The sequence below is a fragment of the Pogonomyrmex barbatus genome, unplaced genomic scaffold (assembly GCF_055798465.1).
Source record: "Pogonomyrmex barbatus isolate J1 unplaced genomic scaffold, ASM5579846v1 scaffold11, whole genome shotgun sequence".
NCBI classification, from domain to species: Eukaryota; Metazoa; Arthropoda; class Insecta; order Hymenoptera; family Formicidae; genus Pogonomyrmex; species Pogonomyrmex barbatus.
In genome coordinates, this window is record NW_028297107.1 from 111,174 (window position 1) to 131,173 (window position 20,000).

At 28.8% G+C, this 20,000-nt stretch overlaps 4 protein-coding genes and 1 long non-coding RNA gene across 16 annotated transcripts in view; 4 read left to right on the forward strand and 1 right to left on the reverse strand.

Annotated features, from left to right (window-relative positions):
- Nucleotides 1–2,253, forward strand: part of wdb (serine/threonine-protein phosphatase regulatory subunit widerborst) — a 29,672-nt gene extending 27,419 nt beyond the window's left edge. For all 4 annotated transcript variants that reach the window (XM_089070830.1, XM_089070829.1, XM_089070831.1 and 1 more), the window contains one exon: nucleotides 1–2,253. This exon is cut by the window's left edge and continues 2,660 nt beyond it. The gene's annotated coding sequence lies outside the window, so the exon portion shown is untranslated.
- Nucleotides 2,254–5,849: 3,596 nt separating this feature from the next.
- On the forward strand, nucleotides 5,850–7,867 carry LOC105429145 (uncharacterized). Of its 6 annotated transcripts, XM_089070845.1 has the most exons (4): nucleotides 5,852–6,109; nucleotides 6,801–7,013; nucleotides 7,208–7,372; nucleotides 7,597–7,867. In XM_089070845.1, the coding sequence occupies exons 2-3, from the start codon at nucleotides 6,845–6,847 to the stop codon at nucleotides 7,339–7,341; spliced, it is 303 nt and encodes a 100-aa protein (XP_088926971.1). In that variant the 5' UTR covers nucleotides 5,852–6,109; nucleotides 6,801–6,844; the 3' UTR covers nucleotides 7,342–7,372; nucleotides 7,597–7,867. The 6 variants fall into 6 exon arrangements, with proteins under 6 accessions (XP_088926972.1, XP_088926971.1, XP_011640222.2 ...); XM_089070846.1 differs by lacking the exon at nucleotides 7,597–7,867 and having other exon boundaries at nucleotides 5,850–6,109; nucleotides 6,828–7,013; nucleotides 7,208–7,444; XM_011641920.3 differs by lacking the exon at nucleotides 7,597–7,867 and having other exon boundaries at nucleotides 7,208–7,444.
- On the reverse strand, nucleotides 7,076–12,208 carry LOC105429146 (protein salvador homolog 1). 4 transcript variants are annotated; one of them, XM_011641924.3, is made up of 7 exons: nucleotides 11,965–12,208; nucleotides 10,311–10,387; nucleotides 9,417–9,544; nucleotides 8,958–9,185; nucleotides 8,284–8,502; nucleotides 7,895–8,200; nucleotides 7,076–7,800 (listed from the first exon to the last, which is right to left on the reverse strand). In XM_011641924.3, the coding sequence occupies exons 1-7, from the start codon at nucleotides 12,053–12,055 to the stop codon at nucleotides 7,698–7,700; spliced, it is 1,152 nt and encodes a 383-aa protein (XP_011640226.1). In that variant the 5' UTR covers nucleotides 12,056–12,208; the 3' UTR covers nucleotides 7,076–7,697. The 4 variants fall into 4 exon arrangements, with proteins under 4 accessions (XP_011640226.1, XP_011640225.1, XP_088926962.1 ...); XM_011641923.3 differs by having other exon boundaries at nucleotides 8,284–8,508; nucleotides 11,965–12,200; XM_089070836.1 differs by lacking the exon at nucleotides 11,965–12,208 and having other exon boundaries at nucleotides 8,284–8,508; nucleotides 9,417–9,636.
- Nucleotides 12,209–12,621: 413 nt separating this feature from the next.
- The window catches only part of LOC105429148 (putative maleylacetoacetate isomerase 2), a 7,815-nt gene continuing 436 nt past the window's right edge, over nucleotides 12,622–20,000 (forward strand). The window contains exons 1-5 of the mRNA XM_011641925.3: nucleotides 12,622–12,850; nucleotides 14,733–14,784; nucleotides 15,103–15,251; nucleotides 15,347–15,551; nucleotides 15,897–20,000. The exon at nucleotides 15,897–20,000 is cut by the window's right edge and continues 436 nt beyond it. Coding sequence (XP_011640227.1) covers nucleotides 12,833–12,850; nucleotides 14,733–14,784; nucleotides 15,103–15,251; nucleotides 15,347–15,551; nucleotides 15,897–16,126 — 654 coding nt within the window. The 5' untranslated portion in view covers nucleotides 12,622–12,832 and the 3' untranslated portion in view covers nucleotides 16,127–20,000. The remainder of the gene's footprint in view (nucleotides 12,851–14,732; nucleotides 14,785–15,102; nucleotides 15,252–15,346; nucleotides 15,552–15,896) is intronic.
- LOC105429147 (uncharacterized) lies at nucleotides 12,857–14,589 on the forward strand. The gene is made up of 2 exons (XR_968064.2): nucleotides 12,857–12,972; nucleotides 13,059–14,589. It is a non-coding gene; the product is annotated as an uncharacterized LOC105429147 (long non-coding RNA).

A 20,000-nucleotide genomic window follows, 5' to 3' on the forward strand; every position in this document is an offset into this window, starting at 1 on the left:
ACGATAATACTTTTAATGATTATCTTATCATTCAATCATCTCTTATGTTATTAAAAGTCGCGCTTATGACATTATTAATCTCGTTTTATTTAAATGTGTTTAGGCCAACAATACGATCTTAAAATTTTTAAAGTTAACTTAAAGTAGATTTTTAAAACAATTTATGATTATGTTAACAGAAATATAGTATTAAAAAATGGAAGTGCTCTTGAAAATTAAAATTTTCAATTAATTAAAATTTAAAATTTAAATTAATTTTGAAATTTGAAAATTTAAATTTTCAAATTTAAATTTGAAATTTGAATTTAAATTGTCAAATTTCAATTTTCAATTAATTTTTAAATTGGTTATATGGAAAATATTGCAGAAGAAAAATCTAGATTTGCTTAAAAATTTATTGTTTTAATTAAGTTCATACAATCAACATAATATTTATGCCAGATGTCCCAAATTAATTTTATTTTCAAAGCATAATCGAACATGTTTTAGGTAGATTTTTCTTCAAAAATTTTGCTTTAAAATTTCAATATTTTTTTTAGATTACTTTTCTTAATTCTTTTTCTCAAGATTCGATTTTTTAATAAACAATAATTTTTATGATTGATTCTTTTCGCAAAACGACTCCATGATATTCATTTTCAGAGTTTCCGAATGTTATATAAAGAAGACTAAATATTGCTGGATAAATGTCTGTACACTTTAAATTGTACAAGTTATTTTTTTAATATTTTCATTATCTAAAAAATATTGAATGTATAATCCTATCGCGATCAAAGACAGATGATATAGAAGAAATAACTAAAGAAAATTGTTTCGAACTTTTATCTAACTTTGTCACTTAGGAAAGAACTCTGCCAAGTATAAATATTATAATAATGACATACTTGTATAGATCTGTTATTTGAGTAACCAAAAAATAAAATTTATTATTTATAGGCTCAATTTTTGCGATATAAGAAAAAGCAAATATCAATTATGTCTGATTTTGTATAAATTGGCCATATCATTTTTGCTTTCAGCATAAATATAATATAGTTTTTTGTTTGTATTAATATTTTGAAAGATTTTAAAATTTAATAAATTATTGATGAAAATGGCGAAATAAATATAACTGATATACATTTAGTTTGCATTCCGATGTACATTGAAAATGTATAATTTATTTCATATAGATTTTCAGTAATAATTTTCAAATAAAGCGAACATTTGACATAGTTCCTTTGTTAATGTTCTTAAATTAATATTCTTAAATAAAACAGAATAAATCACATTGCAAAGGAATGTATAGTTCTAATGTCAAATAGTATCTAAGGATGTTTGGCATACATAATTGGCAAAAAGTTATCGAAGTTTAAGTAAAAATATTTCTTCTATTTATATCATTTGGAACATCAAATAGATTTGAATTATAAAATATTATTAAAGTATAAACAAAATAACATGAAACCCACTTTAATATTTTTATATGAAAAAAGTTTATAAAATATTTGTAATTAACATTTTTCCCAACGAGGAACAAAACTTTCGGTTATGAATATCCTGAGAAATCAATTATAAAAACAAAAACACTAAACATAAAAATATCACAACTATAAAAGAAGTAGTAGTTTATAGAAAAATTTTTAATTACTACATAGATATCGAATAACTTAAATTAATAAAATATAAAAATAATTGTGTATATCAAATTAATAATTTTAAAATAAAATACGTATCCTAAATATACTATTTCATTTCAATATTCAATCCGCAATTTTTTTTATAAGAATGAATGCAAATTTAAATATTAATTAATTACTAAACTGTTCAGAGAATTGTGTTCAATTTTTATAGACGCTTAGAACGATCTACGGAATTTTTCTGCTACTGCTTCGATATATGATACATACATTCTTAAACATTTTTATTAAAATTATGTTTTTTGATCTTCATGTATCTTTTTTAGAATACACTAAATCGATTTTTATAATCTTTTTTAATCTCTTCAGGAATGAATGCAATTGATCAAAAGTTATGGACAATCAAAATTACAAATAATACTTAACTTTTTCTGAGTGCTGACAATAATCACAATCGCTTGAGTAAAACTCTTAATAAGCCAAAATGTAGGATATATAATATAGAAAAAGAAAATTATAATCGCGTTTGTGAATCCACCATTTTTAATATTTTGCTGACTAATATTTATGATATAGCATGAATTTAATATCTTCTGTACATTTGTTTAAAAAAATAAAAATGTAAAAGCTCAAATGTGAGTTAAAGAAAAAGAGGTGTAAAAGGAGCATACGAGCCAAGCAGATTATTTGTGCTTAGATAGATTTTATAATATTTTTAAATTTATAAATAAACAACAATCATTTCGATTTTAGATGAAGTTCAATATAGCATCTTTAATGATGTATACAATGAAAAGAAGCGAAGATTAAAATAGATTCTTTCTATAAAAAACTAGGTAGGTAGGTTTGCATCATTCCGTCATGATCGCTCTTAACAGTAAACAACTAAATAAATATTCAATATAGTAAATTTTAAGAATTATGCTGATAAACTTCTAGCTGATATCTTCACACTTTTAAATATATTTGAAAAAAGAATAGTATATCTTTTCAATTTCTTATATTCTCGCTAAAAAATATCATATTCATATAAGGATTTTTCACACACACACACACACACACACACACACACACACACACACACACACACACATATATATATATATATATAATAAATATATATAAATATGTATAATTATACAAGTTTTTCGGTAATAACCGTATCACCTCTCGTAGATACGTAGTGTGAGTTATATTAAATAGAAAAGTCTCATATTTTACGATTTTCGCAATAATTAAAGAGATATACTTTATATTCGTGAATGAGCGAACATTTGCGCAAAGAGACAACCCAACGCTACGCAACGTTCATGGTTGCTAAACGCGCGGCAAAATGTTTGAATGTGATCTACAAATGACAAAATATAGTTAAGGTCTGACGGTCAAAATGTTCGTTAATTTATCCTTATTTAATATTTCATAAACGACAAGGACAAAATGATTCTATGAGCACTATGCGACTAAATTGAATCTTAGTCTATTTGATTATAGTTGCACGCCCCTAACATGTCGGGTGCAATGAATTCGTTTACGCGGTTAACGCATCCACTGCTCTTTCATCCGCTTACGCGATCAAGTTACGTAACCAAAATTTATCGAATCTGAACACTTGGGTGAATAGCTGCTCGACTTTTAACCACTTTTAACCTATCTGAATACATAATATCTTCCAATAGAAAATCTGGGTAAAACTAAGTCGATTGAGAACTGTTTGGAATATGTAAGTAACGAAAAACGTTTAAACATAAATTTATATTCGAATAAATAAAGTGTAATAAAATTTTTAAATTATATAAAAAATAATATTTTTGTTAAGATATTAAATTTAATTGACATAAGCACTGAATTTTAAAAATATTTAATCTATGAGTTTTATTTAAAGGCTAGAAGGTTAATTCCTTGTGAATTATATTATATTTAAGCACATTTTATTTAAAAAATTCAATTTTTAGAAACTACAATGGAAATAATCAAATATTATGAATTGTACTATGGAACTCATCAACAGCTCATCAGATTCTGATTTATCAGATAGTTCTGATGAAGAATTATTATTTCTAGATGATAGGATATTGTTTATTTCATTTCTTATTATAGTTTATTTAACATTTTAAATGATTATAAAAATAATGTATATGTTATACAATTGTAAATGTGTATGCACATGTGCGTGTGCGGCGTGTTTCATAATCATTTTTTGTGGGAGCCATTATTTGGGAATGTGTCCCAAATGCGCGTATTTTCAATTGGACACACCATTCACATCAGTCGTTGCCTAGGAATTTTCTAGTGAGTCACCTATCAAAAATTTTTTTATTTAATCGACCAATCGGCAATTCCGATTGGACTGCACCCTTTTCTGTCTACAGGAATATATCAAAGAGTGTACCAAAGAGCGATTGTGCTGAAATTAATTACATGTACGGTAAAACATTCCAATTTTATTTTCACTTCAGAAAAGTAAGTATATAAATAATCTTTCAAAGTAAGTATATAAATAAGAAAGATTGTATTTTACAAGCAATGGTACGATCAATTTTTTATTTTCTTTATAAGTTTTATAAGTTTTTTTATTTATAATTCATAATTTTATGTGTTTAGATTTTCAACGTATATTCAATCTTAGATCTATACTCAAGAAGTGTGCATTTTTAGATTAATCTAATCGCGAACTAACAAAGTTTACAACTTTTTCATTATATAACTTACGTTGAATTAATTTTCATTTTAGTCGGATTTCGAGGAATTGTTCTTTCCACTTCTCATTTTAATGATATTTTCTTTTTCATTTTCATTTTCTTTTTTACTTTAATGATATTAATTTTCAGTTTACAAGATTTACGTAGAACTTTAAATAGCGAAATAGAATAACGTGCATTTACATAATACCGTGAGCAGAGTATCTAGAGCAGAATTTCCGAGATAGCTGCGCACATAGGACACATCCCTGCATAAACGAATCATAAATCTTATAATACTAGATGCGCCTTTTCCTTTAGAAAACAGAAAGAGACAGTAGATGTGTCATATCTTCTATGCGTCCCTTCTATGCGCATATTTTCATCAATCGGACACGCCACTTATATCGGCCGATGCCTAGGAATTTTCTAGTGAGCCACCTATCAAAAGTTCTATTATTTTACCGACCAATCGGCAGCGTGTCCGATTAGGCCTCATCCTAAAATATAATCTCCTATGTGCAAATAAATGTATTACATACTTTGACTATATAAATATGGACTGTCAATAGGCTGCATATCCTATAGCACTATTGAGCAAAAAGTGTTGCCAAGTACAACAGATTCTGATTAATCCGCGCAAAATTCAAATCATCTATGTTTACCAAGTTGTATTTTTATCAAATATTATTTTATATTATGTCTATTTTTAATTTACAATTAAATAAATCGAGATAAATTTAATTCTGTTCATATTAAGTTAATTTAAGTTAATTTCTGATCTACCTAAAGAAGGTTATAGGTTTATCCACTGGATATTCTTTATTTATATTGTAGCATTGCTATAATAGCGTATTGCTATAATTCTTCCAAAAAAACAATAAATCGGCATGATACTTTGATATTATTCATTTTTAATAAAGATACACGAGAAGCAGGAGAAGCACGTTGTTTTCAGAGTGCACAGATTTTATACCTAATATTTAGCTCTTGGTTGGTTAATGATGTCGCCTCTTTTTGATAACAAGTGTGAAGTTAGCATAGACATTTATATTATACACTAGACCGCTAATTCCTCTATTTACTAAGCCTGAAAGTTTATCCCAAAACTTATGTATTACATAATGTGACGTAAGGAGGACAAATGATGTCACGTGATCACATGGTGGCGCGAATGTAATATGGCTGATGCACTACGAAACATAGACATTTTTATTAAAGATCTTAAATATTTCCATTCTTCAAATTTTGCTTTAGAAATTTTTTTCATTTTTAAATAAATTTCTTTATCTAAATCTGATTATATATATATCTATTTCACATGACCAAATACTTTGTAATATATACATATATTTCTAAAAGGCGTAACAGCTTTTTGTTAAAAAAACTTTTTTCTTCAAGAAATGAATAAAAGCTATAATAATTATCGAAAAGAATAAAAAAACATTACATATTTGTTATTCAAATATATATAAAATTCGTGTGTAAATATATATAGCATATATGGGAATTTCATGCGTATGCATGCTCCCTTACTTCATACGCATGCGCATGTATTTTTGTACATGCTTTTCGGGGCCATGTATTTGAGGCAAGTTAGCAGTCTAATATATAAATATAAGTGTCTATGGAAGTTAGCCATTGGCAATCCATAATTATATAGTCAAAGATGACAGGTTTTCTAACCTGTATAGTCGTCAACGTTAACAATTGATATTTCACTTCGCGGGACAGAGCGATGTTTATTTCTGCCAGATTCTTTCGTTTCGTGCAAAAACGTGTCGAATGAGCTTAGTTTCATCCATATTTGAGGTAAAAAAAAAATTATCTAAATTATAATAATAAAATAATATCTAAAATAATATCTAAATTATAATAATAAAAAAATTATCTAAATTATAATATTACCGAATAAATTTACTGACTTTTGAAGTTGTAGATACTCTAGTGAATTTCTTCATTTTTATAATTTTCATTTTGTTTTGAACATAAATCTTATAGTACTGAATATGACTTCTAAAATTGATATCCGAGTTGATAGAGCGAGAAAGTAACGTAAGTCTATTCTATATAGAGTAAGTAAAGTAAGTCTATTCTTTTGTTTTTATATGATAGAACGAAAGAGAATTATCCTATATCCTTTTTTATTATGCACTTTTGAAAACTAAAGGATAGAAAATACGACACATCTACTCTCTTTTATTTTAAAGGAAGAGGCCTATCTAGTACTATAAGATCTGTGGTTTTAAAATAAAATATAATTGATCCCCTGAGCATACTTTCTATCTAATTTTTGCCAATTTGGATATATATTTATTTCATTTTATAATGAGTGTACACTAATTCAATTACAAAAAACAGATTACCTATTGATGATCCATGTTATAATTCTATAATTATTTATTGGTACACAGTGGTATACATTAATATGTAATATTGATATAAATATGTACCTCTATATTTTGGTATTGGTGATTATGTGAATTTTTGCATCCTTTTATAGATTACGCAATATCTTTCTTGGCTTTAGACACATCAGATCTAAATATGATATTCAAAAGATTGTTGGAACGATTTGGAGTAAAAACCAAAGAGCAAGCTTTGTTTTTTAGACAAAGGCTTGCTATATTATATGCCTTCATAGGATGGAATTCTTTTGGCGTCATACTTTATATGCTTCTAAAGGAAAAAATGCCAGAAGATGATACAGAACGAAGTGAGTTTACATTTCATTAAGTTTTGAGTTTATTGAAGAAAATGATGAAATATTTAGATTGGTTCATTTATAGTTTGTTCCTGTATTTAAGATTGCTTACATAAACTTATATGACCATTTTAATATTTAAATGTAATTTTAAAACTATCTTAAATATAAAAACTAACTATGAATACCATCCTTATTGTTTGCAGGAATGGCTTATAGTCTTTTGAGTTCATCTGGTAATTTGCATGTATATCAATTAGAAGGTATGAAGCTTACCAATAATTTTAACATAGCATACAAAGTAAATGATAATCAGATAGAAGAAGAAAATAAAGAGTGAAAAAGAAATTATTAAAACGGACGAGCATTAGGTAATTTAACAATGATTATTTTTCATAATTCTTGTGTAATATTACGTAATAAAATCAGTATCAAGAGATAAATTTTGTTGAGCTTTACAGTAGACTACAAAGAATTAATAATTAATAACGCTCAGAAAACAATAATTATACAATTGAATAAGTGCTATCATTGCTATATTTTACTATTCATCATGAATGTAAAGATGCTCCAATCATTGATATAAATTACAGAGTGTTTGCTCTACTGTTTTCTGAATACAACTAATCATCATCGTATTTCCAAGAAATCTGTCCATTAGTCGAAAAAAAAAAAATGAATTGTTTAGCAGATCTCTTATGGAAGAGATCTTCTTAAAGCAATAGCACCAACGTTGGAACTACTTGATTCTGGATTCAGTTCCTTCAATCTTTGTTCCATCTCACACAATAACGCTGATCTATAAAGATAGAATATATAAAATACAAAATGTAACGGTAAAAACATACACATGGTTGTGAATGTTACCAATTGTTTCAAATTTCATTTCTCACCTGTACTCTTCATAACGCATCACAACCTCCTCTAGTTCTTGCTTGTACAATCTGGTAAGCATGGCGTTAAAACAGTCTAATTCAGGTAAACGGAACAATTCCCAGCGTAGCTTGCGATCAAGAGCTATCGAAGCCCGACTATATACATGTAACCAATGTGGTATCTCTTCGTTGAGATAGGGATTGGCCGGCACTAAAACGCTATGAGAATGAAAGTGAGTGTGTCGCGGTGGCGACACGACGCGTACCGCTTGCATTTCGTGAGGATAACATGGGTGTTCGTACTGCGCTTGACGTGTGATATGGCTGAAATCAGAAAAGATAAGGCGAGATATTTTCTTACGCTATTAGCATACTAAAGGTTAAAATCTTCTTACGAATTCACTCACTTAACATAATAAACGCCATATTCAGGAGATTCAATTCTCTCCCATCCAGTGGGCAATCCCTCTTTCTCGAGCGGATGCGACCAATGTGTGGTTTTAGTATTATGATCGATATAGTATTTTCGACCACGAAGAGTGAAATCGACCGACCATCCAGGCGGCAAAGGTAACTCATCCTGCTGCTGCTCACTTCGAGAACTTGATCTCTCCGAATAACATCTACTGTAACTTCAAATATTAAAGGTTTAATTAAAAGTTATTGAAAATTAAAAGTTATTGAAATATATTTTCTTAACAAGTACATATAATGAATTTTGTGTTTATTTGCAACCATAAAATAAATTATATATATTATATAATTTATTATATACAAATTACATATAAAATATAAAAATTATATATTTTAACTTAGTTACAATTAGTTTTATTTAATTCTTAATAAATATATTCTGATACACTTTTTGATTAAAATAGCATAAAGTTTTTTAAAGTGCAATGAGTTGAAATATTTCTGTGAATTATTGCAGTAATTTTTAACAGAATATGCAAAACGATATTTATATTGAATGCTTGAACTTGAAGCTTCTAGAATTGTATGTCATTAATAGTAATTAATAAAATAAATAGATATAGATATCTATAATTAATATAAAAACTGTAGAAATTCAGTTTAATACCCAGCATTGCGACGATACTGATTATAATCCTCGTAACTGGTATCTGTGTCGAAAGGCATATAAGGCATCTGTGGTGTCTGCACCCTGTCCAAATGATACTCGGATCCAGCATATTGATTAATATAAGTATGTGACATTGCAGGTGACAGTTCAGGATGATATATTGGTGTCGCGGTCCTCGAAAACATGCAGTCATTTACTCCGGTATTAATAGAAAGGCTGGCAAATCTAATGTGAAAAAATTAGAGATATATTATAATCTCTCTCTCTCTCTCTCTCTCTCTCTCTCTCTCTCTCTCTCTCTCTCTCTCTCTCTCTCTCTCTCTCTCTCTCTCTCTCTGATAAAATTTATTTCGCTCTTTTGAAGGTCTTTATAGCTTCATATTATAATATATTATTGCTTAGTATATTCATATCATTTGATAAAGTTGGATTGAAAAACGTGTAAAATCTATTAACCTTTGAGCTAAGTCAGGAACTGAATTATTTGGCGTATATTTTCCCTCATGGTTGCCCAAACCGACGGCACTGTTTGTGGTTTTCGTATTTCCGAACTTTTGCACCATACTAGGTTGTGGAGAAATGGACTATGACACGAGAGAAGCATCGATAAAAATCAATATCTTCAGATGTCTTCTTATATGTTTCAATGGTTCTGGGCCAACTGCTGCTTGAGATGCTGTACAAAACTTTTTCGTGGCTTATCGATGAAAAATCATCAAACAACATATGAATTGTATTCTTATAAAAAATTATATTTTGAAATTTTGAAAAGTTATTGACAAAATTTGCATTAGTATACTATACTATGATTTCAAAAATTTATTGTGTCCTTATTGGATTCATTAAAATTTAGAATCTATATTTCGCACAGACAAATGTAAGAGATCATTTACTTTTACAATCTTCAATATTATATAATACAATCTTCAATATTATATAATAAAACTATAAAAATATATTTAGCAGTGATATGTGCAAAAGACAAAGGGACAATTATTGTAATGTTGTTCTTATGTTCTTAATACTTTTTATGAAAGAATGATATTCAATCTCTTATAAAAGAGAAAAATGAATAATGATATAGATAATATATCTTAGCAAGTAATCTTTAATCTTAGCAGTATATTATAATAATACACAAAAAGATAGTATGCTTATTGATAATAAACAATTGTTTTATCAAAGTTTAAGATTTGATATCAAAGTTTATAATTTCATACTTGGCAAACTGCGACAATGTTTATTTATTGGAGCGAATAAATTTAATTTTCTATTTTTTTTATTTGGTTTATATTAAGGAACGTGTTACGTAACACGATAGAATATGTAATATATTTATATACAATTTACCATAGAATTTGACATCATCGGATGGTTGTTACGCCGTCTCTGTCTTTTGTTCGGCTCTGTCGTCCATACGTTGATAACTAGATACAAGTAATGCTAGTTGTATAATTACAATTTCGATTATGATACGATATTAAAGAAACGAGCAATAAGAATGTGCAAGAAGTATATTTTTTTAAGAAGAAAAAAATGTTTTTGATCAATTATTTCATTACAACAATTTATTTGTATAAATTAAATTATGTACTAATCATTGTTAATGTTGAATATAACATATGTTAAAGATATGCAAAATTGAAAAAACTTTCCTGAGATTTCAAATTGTAAGAAAGTTAATTCCCCCGGACTTTGCTAACATATTTCTCTTGTTTTCATTAATATATAAATTTTTTAAATAATTTTTTAAACATTTTTTAGATTCTTTAAGTGATAAGTTTTCTTATCGATACAGTTCATAAAAATAATAAAAATAAGTTTTCTTTATAAAATTTTATTCTATCTCCTTCTGCTGATAATAAAAACAAAATGTAAACCAATCTTTTATTTTATCTCTTTAAGTTTGCTACTCTTGAATGAGCAGCAAACAAAAATAATATAATAATAATATAAATATAAAAATAATATAAACCTTCCTAAAAATAATATAATTCTTTATGTATTATTAAAGTTTCATAATTCTCTAAATCTTAAATTTTTTAAATTTACGAGTTAGGGATCTTTCTGTATAAGTCGAAAAATTTTTCACATACAATATAATAATATCCGTTTATTAATGTATTTACATTTACCATCACATTTATCAAACTTTAAATAATCATTAAATATAAAATACATATGCGTAAAATTATAAAAGCATTGTGTGGAAATAAATCATCTTTTTTTTACTTGAATAAGAAATGTGAGTGTGACCTAGTTTACAACGATACAACATAAGATCATAAGTTCGTAACATTAAATCCGTAACTTAAGATCGTAGAATTAACATTTTTAAAACCATGCTGTCTAATGATTTTAAGACATTTCCCTCAAATTCTTTCATAATTTCTTCTTCCACGATTTGCTTTTGTCGTTTAATTTTCGAATAACGAAAAAATTGATTGACTTTTTAAAGTGAAACGAGAAACAAGCAAAGGATATTGAGAAAGTGTAGAAATCGAAAGGTTGATACATATGTATACATTGATCATTTACTAAATAAAATCCGTCTCAATTTCTCTCTGCTCATCGGGAAAGTTCGAATGCATGTGAATAAAGACTGCTATTTCGCGCATATCCGACCACGAAGAAGTATTCTCTCCGTAACAATACTATCTTAATAAACAGTTTTTCATGCTACTGTTCTAATTGATTAACGTTAAGCATAAGAAATGAAAATAATTCATTTCGCTTACGATCTTAGTTATGTTTTATTAAACCAAAGCAGGTTCTTACAACCGCGCCTTACAGTATGTAGCCTTATGTTATGGCTATTGTAGACTAGGCCTATAAATAAGAAGAACATTGAGAAATATTATTGCAAAACACTAGAAAAAGATGGCAAATATCCAAATATAAGTAACAGAGTAGAGAGAGAGAGAGAGAGAGAGAGAGAGAGAGAGAGAGAGAGAGGGGGGGGGAGGGAGAAAGGAGCAGAATAAAGATTTTGCGAGACACATACTTGGCATTTCGGGTGGCGTTTCCTTCTTCACATATTTTCCGACTACCCCTTCTTTGATCATCCTCAGATCTTTGTTCTTTCTTGACAGCATACCATCGGTTTTATGAGCAACGTCACATAAAATCAAAACGTCAAATATAAGGAGTCGCGCGGAATGATCAGAATTATATTATAGAACGCTGACGCAACCTAACCTAACTTGCAAGTTAAGCTGGATGCACAATGAACACAGCAAGAAGAACAGCGAATAGGAACAAAATTTTTGACGCGTTGGATTCCCGTTCCTTATTGCCTGACCAATCACAGTGATTTGCTCTACTTAACGTTTACCTGTAACCATTTATATTATCGTAGGTTATGTAGAGAATTTATATCGCTGAGTTCCGATTGGACAGTTCTTGGATGGTTCTTGTTGCTTTCGCCGCCATTGTGAATTGACGACAATAAATCTTTTGTGGCTCTGGCACACTAAACGCGACGAGCGACGAGCGATGAGCGATGTCCAATGTCCAATGGAGAGCTTTGCTTTTTCAAATGTCACGGATGGACGTTGCGGGAGTCATTATTCTCTGTTTCTTATTCCCGCTGTGCCTATGTTTTTCATTGCGCATCTAGCTTCATTTATAGGGTCTCTAGCTTTACAAAGCGACATTGGTAACAGTGGTAGTGGGAAAAGCGGTGTGAGGTGCGAGGAAAGGAACAGTTCGGAGTCGAATAAAGAGAAGGAGGAGGAGGAGGAGTGCGATTTCGCGCGTTCTGAATTATTTCAGATTGCTTTAGACGTATACTCGACGATATAATACTGCAGTCGCCGAACGGAAAATTGAAACAAACAGAAGGAAATTGCTATCCACAAAAGGCCAACGAGATGTCCGTGATGGGTAAGGTGAGTACTTTTATGCGCTATTTAACCTTCTCTTGGATCAATTAAGTCGGCAAGTAGGCAAGTGCCGGAAGAAGGAAAAAAAGAGGGAAAGAGAGAGAGAGAGAGACGGAGTACATCGAATGGTAATCACGCATTGTTCCGCCGTGATAACTCCAAGTAACTTTGACCAATGAATCGTGTAATCAGAGTACCATCATTGGAATTCCAGACGCAATACACAATACACAATCTACAATCGCACGAGAATGAATCCTACATTTACTCTCGATGATGAATGTCGCGTTGACAGCGCATCGATGGTCATTGCACGTTACGGAAGATCGGATGCTGCGTAGCTTTCAACCAATTTTGATCCTCGCTTGAGAAATACTCGGGAAATGAAAACTTTCTTCCTGATCAGCGAGTGTATCTGATAACGAGAATGAAACATATCGATAAAATATAATACGCGATCGTGCGTATGTCATTGAGCGCGTACGCGCCAAATTGTTTCGCTCAAAATTCCATTCGACGAGTGAAGTAAAACGGTGGCTTTTAATATATTAAAATATAAATATTAACAAAAAAAAGATTCTCAATATGATAATAATGGATAATAATAAGGCTAATTAGAATTAGCACTGTAAACAATGCACAATTATATGTTTAAGTTTAACTATGTTTATTAATAAAAGATGCAAATGTTTTGACTTGAATTTGAATCATTTTCAATGGTATAACAATGTAGTAAGGATATATTTCTCAATCCATTCTGTGAGCCCAATCATGAAAAATAATGATATGTTGCTCTTGTTGTTTGAAATGAAATTATTAATTACAGATGAACACAGATTACAATAAGAAACAAGATCGCAGCATAAATTTCGTTATAATAATACACTATAATGAGAATCTATTGCACCCCTGGTTATAACTGAAGTAATTAACAACTGAAGTCAATTATATCCTTGTTACATTTTCGTATCACTGAAGATGACTCAAACCTGAGTCGAAACATTTGGTACTTTTTATTAAGGGATATAGTTAAAATTAAATATATAATTGCACATGGTTTACTGATTCCTATTAGCCTTATTATTGTCTATTATGAAAATATGAAAGTTAACATTTTTATATGTATTATTTGTATAGTTATAAATATTTCTTTTTATCACGAAATTCACAGGCAACTCCTTTGTAATGAATTTGATCATCCATATTATAGTAGATTAGTGCATATTAAAAGCTATTATATATGACCAGTACAATGTAAAAAGTATACTTTTTAAAGGAGTGAAACCTATTATTAATGATATAAATGATAATATATCATAATTATTGTTATTTAACAGAATATACATTTTAATTGTTAGCATTTAAATATTTTGTATGTAATTTTAACATATACTAATCTGTAGTATAAGTGACTAAATTTACTATTAGATTTCTACTTTGATATTTTCACCGTTTTTTAAAAAGAAAAATTTATAAAAATTGTATGATTTTACTCTAAAAATATTTTGTAAGTTTCTTGTACACTAGCTTAGAATTTTTATTATAATTCAGCTTTAAAATTTATTTTAAAACTTGTTTTAATATAAATATTTTATCTTTTTAAAGATAATCTTTAAAGTTTTGAAATTTTGTAAATTATCTTCCACATGCTTCTAAAATACTAGGTGAAAAATTTGACTAACTGTTATTAATATCATGTCAAGGATTATAATAAGCATATTCAATGAATACATATTTTTACTTAACTCATTCCTACTTACATCTGCCAATGTCCTTAATTTTTCTTCCTATGTGATTCTGGTTTCACAATTTGGTCATATCAATCTTTGCTTAATTGAAATTTCTGCTATTTACATCTCTTCTTACTTTTTTTTTTTTTTTTTAATAGCCGATACTTTACTCTTACTGGCGAAGTTCTTGTTCTTGGAGAGTAAGAATTGGTGAGTCAAAGTTTGCTTAATTTTATATTGGATACATAAATTATTTTATATATGTAGATCTACGAAGTAATTTAATTATGATATGTAGGAAAATTAATTTCCAAAAGCTCTATTTTGAATGAATTTATTATTGTAGGCAAAATTTTCTTGATTTAATATTTGCATAAGAGATTTTTGGTTATAACAAATTTTGTATTTTAGGAATCAAGAAATCTGTACATTTAACAAATAGAATAAATTTTATATTGTTATAAATATAAGTACAGAGCTTATTTTTTATTTACATATCTTTAAAACATTTATCAATACTATTTATAGCGTTAAATCTAAAAGAGATACCATATGATATAAAACCTGTTAGTCTGATAAAAAGCGGTGGAGAACAACATTCTAATGAATTTCGCGAAATTAATCCAATGGAGCAAGTCCCTGCACTTCATATCGACAATCATACGCTGATAGAGTCTGTGAGTATGATTGATTTTATGTGTATATCCTTGTTATCTCGATCTGTCAGAACTTATAAACATTCTTTACAGTTAAATACAATCATTCTTTACAGCTAAATATTCTGCAATATTTGGAGGAAACTAGGCCAAATCGTCCATTAATGCCAGCGGATCCTGTCAAAAGAGCTAGAGTGAGAGAGATTTGCGAAGTAATTGCCAGTGGTATACAACCCTTGCAAAATCTCGTTGTTTTGATCTATGTCGGAGAGGAACGTAAAAAAGAATGGGCACAGCATTGGATTACTAGAGGATTTACAGGTATTGTAAAAATAATGAAGAGTATTAATTTATGTATATACAATGTAACACTTTTTCTTGAAAGATTCGAATTTTATAAATAAATAACTTTTAATAAATAACTAGTTAAGGTTTGTATATTTAATTTTGTCCTCTTTAAATGCTGATATAAAGATTACGAATTTTGCAATTATAATCATTCATTGAATATGGAAATCGTCAAGAAAAATATTACATTAAGACTGTGCTCGCTGCAATATTAAAAAAAAACGTCTAGTTTTTTTAATCATCAATATATAACGACATTTCAATAACAGAGTTATATATACATATGATTAAGCAAATATTGATAATGCTATTTTTCAGCCGTGGAGAAGTTGTTATCGTCGAGCGCGGGCAAATACTGCGTCGGCGACGAGATTACATTAGCGGATTGTTGCCTAGTACCACAGATATTCAATGCACGAAGATTTCATGTCGATTTAAGACCTTTCCCCACGATTTTGAGGGTGGACCGTCACTTGGAACACCATCCGGCTTTCACTGCAGCTCATCCCAATAATCAGCCCGATTGTCCACCCGAGGCGACCAAGTAGCAAGCGAGGCAGACCACCCTCTTCCTCTTCTAATCTTTTAGAAGATTGAAAAGTGGTGGTCTGACATATATCATAGTGACAAAAGGTGAATGGATTGTATTTGTTTGAATTTCTATATTTAGACTTGCATGAATTAAAGTTTTTATTTCTATAATCTCAATAAAAGTGCAATCTAGAAAAAAAAGGATTGCTAAAGGATTGCTAAATAATAATCTATTATGAAAATGAATGTATTTTTAATTGTATGAATGGGTCCAATCATTGCAATAACAGTCTTAGAAGTGTACGAACTTTATTCATATACTATCAGGGAATAAATTGCGTTATTTGACAATAGTATTTATATATTTTAAGAAAAAATTATCAGATTGATACAGTTTCACCTTTTATCACTTATGAACTGCAATACTGAAATGGCTAGCGGCATCACAAAAGTGAATATATCGAGCGATGATTTTGATTTGAATATACTGTTATAATACAATGTCGCTTATATTAGAACAAAAATATTCATGCCATTTCTATAAAGCAAAAGAAAGAAAAAAAGAGGGATATTGGCCTATTTTTTTATGTTTTGTTATGTTTTCTACGATTTTACATGATCAATCGAAATTTATCTTTCATGCGGTATTTTTACACGATATTTTATATTATATAAAGATATATTGACCTATCCTGCATAGGTTCTGTTGAAATCAAAAATTTAATTTTTATATGCGTATTATAATTCTTTATTTGATCTTTGCTTATAGTATGTAACATAGTAAAGAAAAAAAGAAAAGTGTTTCACTATTAAGACTCGACTCTCTCGCGGCGTGACATGAGTTATGTGACGTCAGAGGTGAGAAGTAACATGTAAAAAGTTTCTTCGTATAGTTTTATTTTGTACTTTTCTCTTAAAAACATTTTCATATTTATTTTCATATTCTCAAAACTTGTAAAATCAGAAAGTAAGATATCTATCTGATAGGTCACATAAAAGTGTAAAATAATTCTTGAAATAATAGTCATTGCTCTCAGCTATCAGAAATGATTAGAATTAGTGATTTGGTGATTTCTGAGCAGCTGATAGCTAACTAGTGTACCATTCAAGAATTATTTTATAATTTTATGTGATCTATTGGACAGATGTTTTAATTTCTGGAATTTTTTACAAGTTTTCAAAATATGAAAATATCATATTTTTAAAGGAAAAGTATAAAATAAAGTTACATGGCACAAGAAACTTTTTACATGTCATTTTTCGTTTCTGATATCATCATTCAATATGGGTGCAGCAAGAGAGCCGAGTCTTGAGTCCTAACAAATACTCCAAAAATCTTCACTAATATGTAAGGTAATGACTCGTATTTGTATATGTGATACGAAATACACGCAAATTCAAAACGTGAAGCGATCAAATTCGAAGGGAAACATGTAATAAGGGAATGCACTCTGCTCAATATCTCCCAGAATACCAACAAAAAGTACAAATCGCATATTTCCTTCGATGCCCTAATGAAGTAGATTTTGTTCGTTTTATATACCTTCTGTTATATTCATCTCAATTATATTTTTACATTGAAATATTCAATAATTCTACATTTTCTACATTTTATCAATATTTACATTTTTCTGTATTTAAAATTTAATATATACGAAGGTATTAAAACAACAGTTTTTTCAATAAATGCATGCATTTCGCGCTATTTGTTTATTTTTGTTTTGAAATCTTTAATTTTTTACTTTTAACGTTCCAGTGAAGTAACATTCCACTGAAGTACGAGGGTAAAAAACGCAAATAAAGCGAACAAATCCATCGTATAATTTTTCATATAATGCTGTAGTATGATCTTTTTTTATTTCAGAAATTAATTTTTAGATTTAAACAATATTTTTTCAGATATAAATATATATAAAATTTTTTGAGCGAAAAATAGAATTGTATAACTGTAGTTAGATAATCTGTGATTTGTGTTATGCAGAACTGATATTCTTCAGTCGTCGCTGCAGAGATTAGAATGTGCCATTAAAACGTCATTTTATATAGTACAATCGCGAACGATTTCAAACGTGTGTCCGCGCAAACAGAATCAAAGTATATATTTATGCTCTTACAAATAGTTTCCCTGTTCGAGCATAAAGAGAAATACCCCGATATTTTTCACAAATCTTTTTATAGAATCGTTCTGCTAAAACCATTAGGTATGTTAAACCAACAGAACAGTTAGCCTAGTTGCCGAGCGAATGCATCAGAAAATAAAAATATCTCATCTTTTTTTCAACAATTTACCTTGCGAGATAGATTACGATAATTTTTTTATAAAATTAAGTTTCTCTATTTTTATTATTAACTTAGGTTACGTTAAAGTCACTAGTGTTGCTTAAATTTTATTAATTTTCAATTATGTGATTATCAAAAAATAGAAATCCATATATTTTTAATGTTATTACTTTTCAATAATAATAGTTTTTAATATACAACATCTGTTGCAACAATTACAATTTATATTATTTAAAAATGCTCAATTATTTACTATAGGAGTTCTTATTTATTAACCACGCTAACCAGGCTAACTGCTCTATTGGCTTGTGTGAACGCGCTCATTGTTATACATAGTTCTCGTATGTGCTTTGGAAAATTTTATACGCGTATGTTTGTCAAAAGATGATGTAGATATCGAACATAACCGAAGTCTGAAAATGACTAAGATTTCATTTGTCATTCTTCCTTATTGCCACGTTATCCTTCTCGTCTCGGTTTAATAAACGGCACATCACGACTGCATTTGCATACTCGGAATTTCTACATCTGAGTAATCTCTCGTATATCGCGCACGTTGTAAACTGCCTTTCGAGATTTTGACAAGTACTTCTTCCATTTAGCCTCTAGCCTTCGCAATTATTTTTCTATAGGAAATATAATATCTCGTATAACGAAGGTGTAACTACTTCGTGCGCTTCTTGACCGAGGATTAAGAATTAAATATGTAAGAGATCGCCGCAACTTAAAATCATCGTCCTACGTACAGTATACTTCGGGACGAGAGTAAAAATATGCATTCCATGTCTATACACTCACACATAACGTATATTAATCGACCGAGTGATTAGATGATATAATCTTTGTACGAAGCAAACACCTTTCAATCCCATTTTACAAATATTCGTAATGCTAACGAGATGAACATATTGTCGATCCAAGACTTTTATATGTTTGCTTTGTTCTAATTGATTTTTATGTAGATCATAATTAAGGGGAATAGAATGTCTCGCATTTCTAAATGTGATCTTGTGTATCTTTCTTCATTGTATTTTTGTGCCCGATTTACAAAAAATAATATAAGCGAATAATATAAGCGATAAATAGATATAGTAGTATATAAAGACGAAAAGTTGATTTTATCGAAAACGAGCTGTGTTATTATAGTTATTGGTAGCTCTTATATAACATTATATTATATCTAACTCTGGAATATTATGATTTCAATATTAAGATACAGTGGATTTACAAGTAAACAAAAAATAAAATTTTGCCATTTAGTTGCAGCCCTGAAACTTAATTCATGAGAAGTTATAGTTTGTTATTTAGTAATTAATTTATATATTAATGGCACTACTTAGTTTATAAAATACTTTCTCCAATTTAAATGAGAAAATTTTCCGTGATATTTTACATTTTAATTGTAAATCTTTCTCTATTTTATATGAGAGGAAAAAACCAAGCAAGTGTCATGCCTCCTTACGTTATTTTTGCTTTGTCAGTCTCTAAAGTAAGTTTAAAGATGCTATATTTCTACACTTGTCTTTCATATCAAAATATCTTGAATTTCGATAATTATTTTAGTTTTGTTTTTAGCTACATAAAGTTATATATTTGCTTCTATTGAACTTC

What these genes read in the sequence shown, in the direction of transcription:
- LOC105429145 (XM_089070846.1), top strand. Translation starts at nt 6,845, where the DNA reads ATGATATTCAAAAGATTGTTGGAACGATTTGGAGTAAAAACCAAAGAG. An exon ending in AGAAGATGATACAGAACGAA is followed by an intron (nt 7,014 to 7,207) that starts GTGAGTTTACAT and finishes TATTGTTTGCAG; the next exon opens with GAATGGCTTATAGTCTTTTG.
- LOC105429146 (XM_011641923.3), bottom strand. Translation starts at nt 12,055, where the DNA reads ATGCTGTCAAGAAAGAACAAAGATCTGAGGATGATCAAAGAAGGGGTA. An exon ending in AACGCCACCCGAAATGCCAA is followed by an intron (nt 10,388 to 11,964) that starts GTATGTGTCTCG and finishes ACTTGTATCTAG; the next exon opens with TTATCAACGTATGGACGACA. An exon ending in CAGTATCGTCGCAATGCTGG is followed by an intron (nt 8,509 to 8,957) that starts GTATTAAACTGA and finishes TAATATTTGAAG; the next exon opens with TTACAGTAGATGTTATTCGG.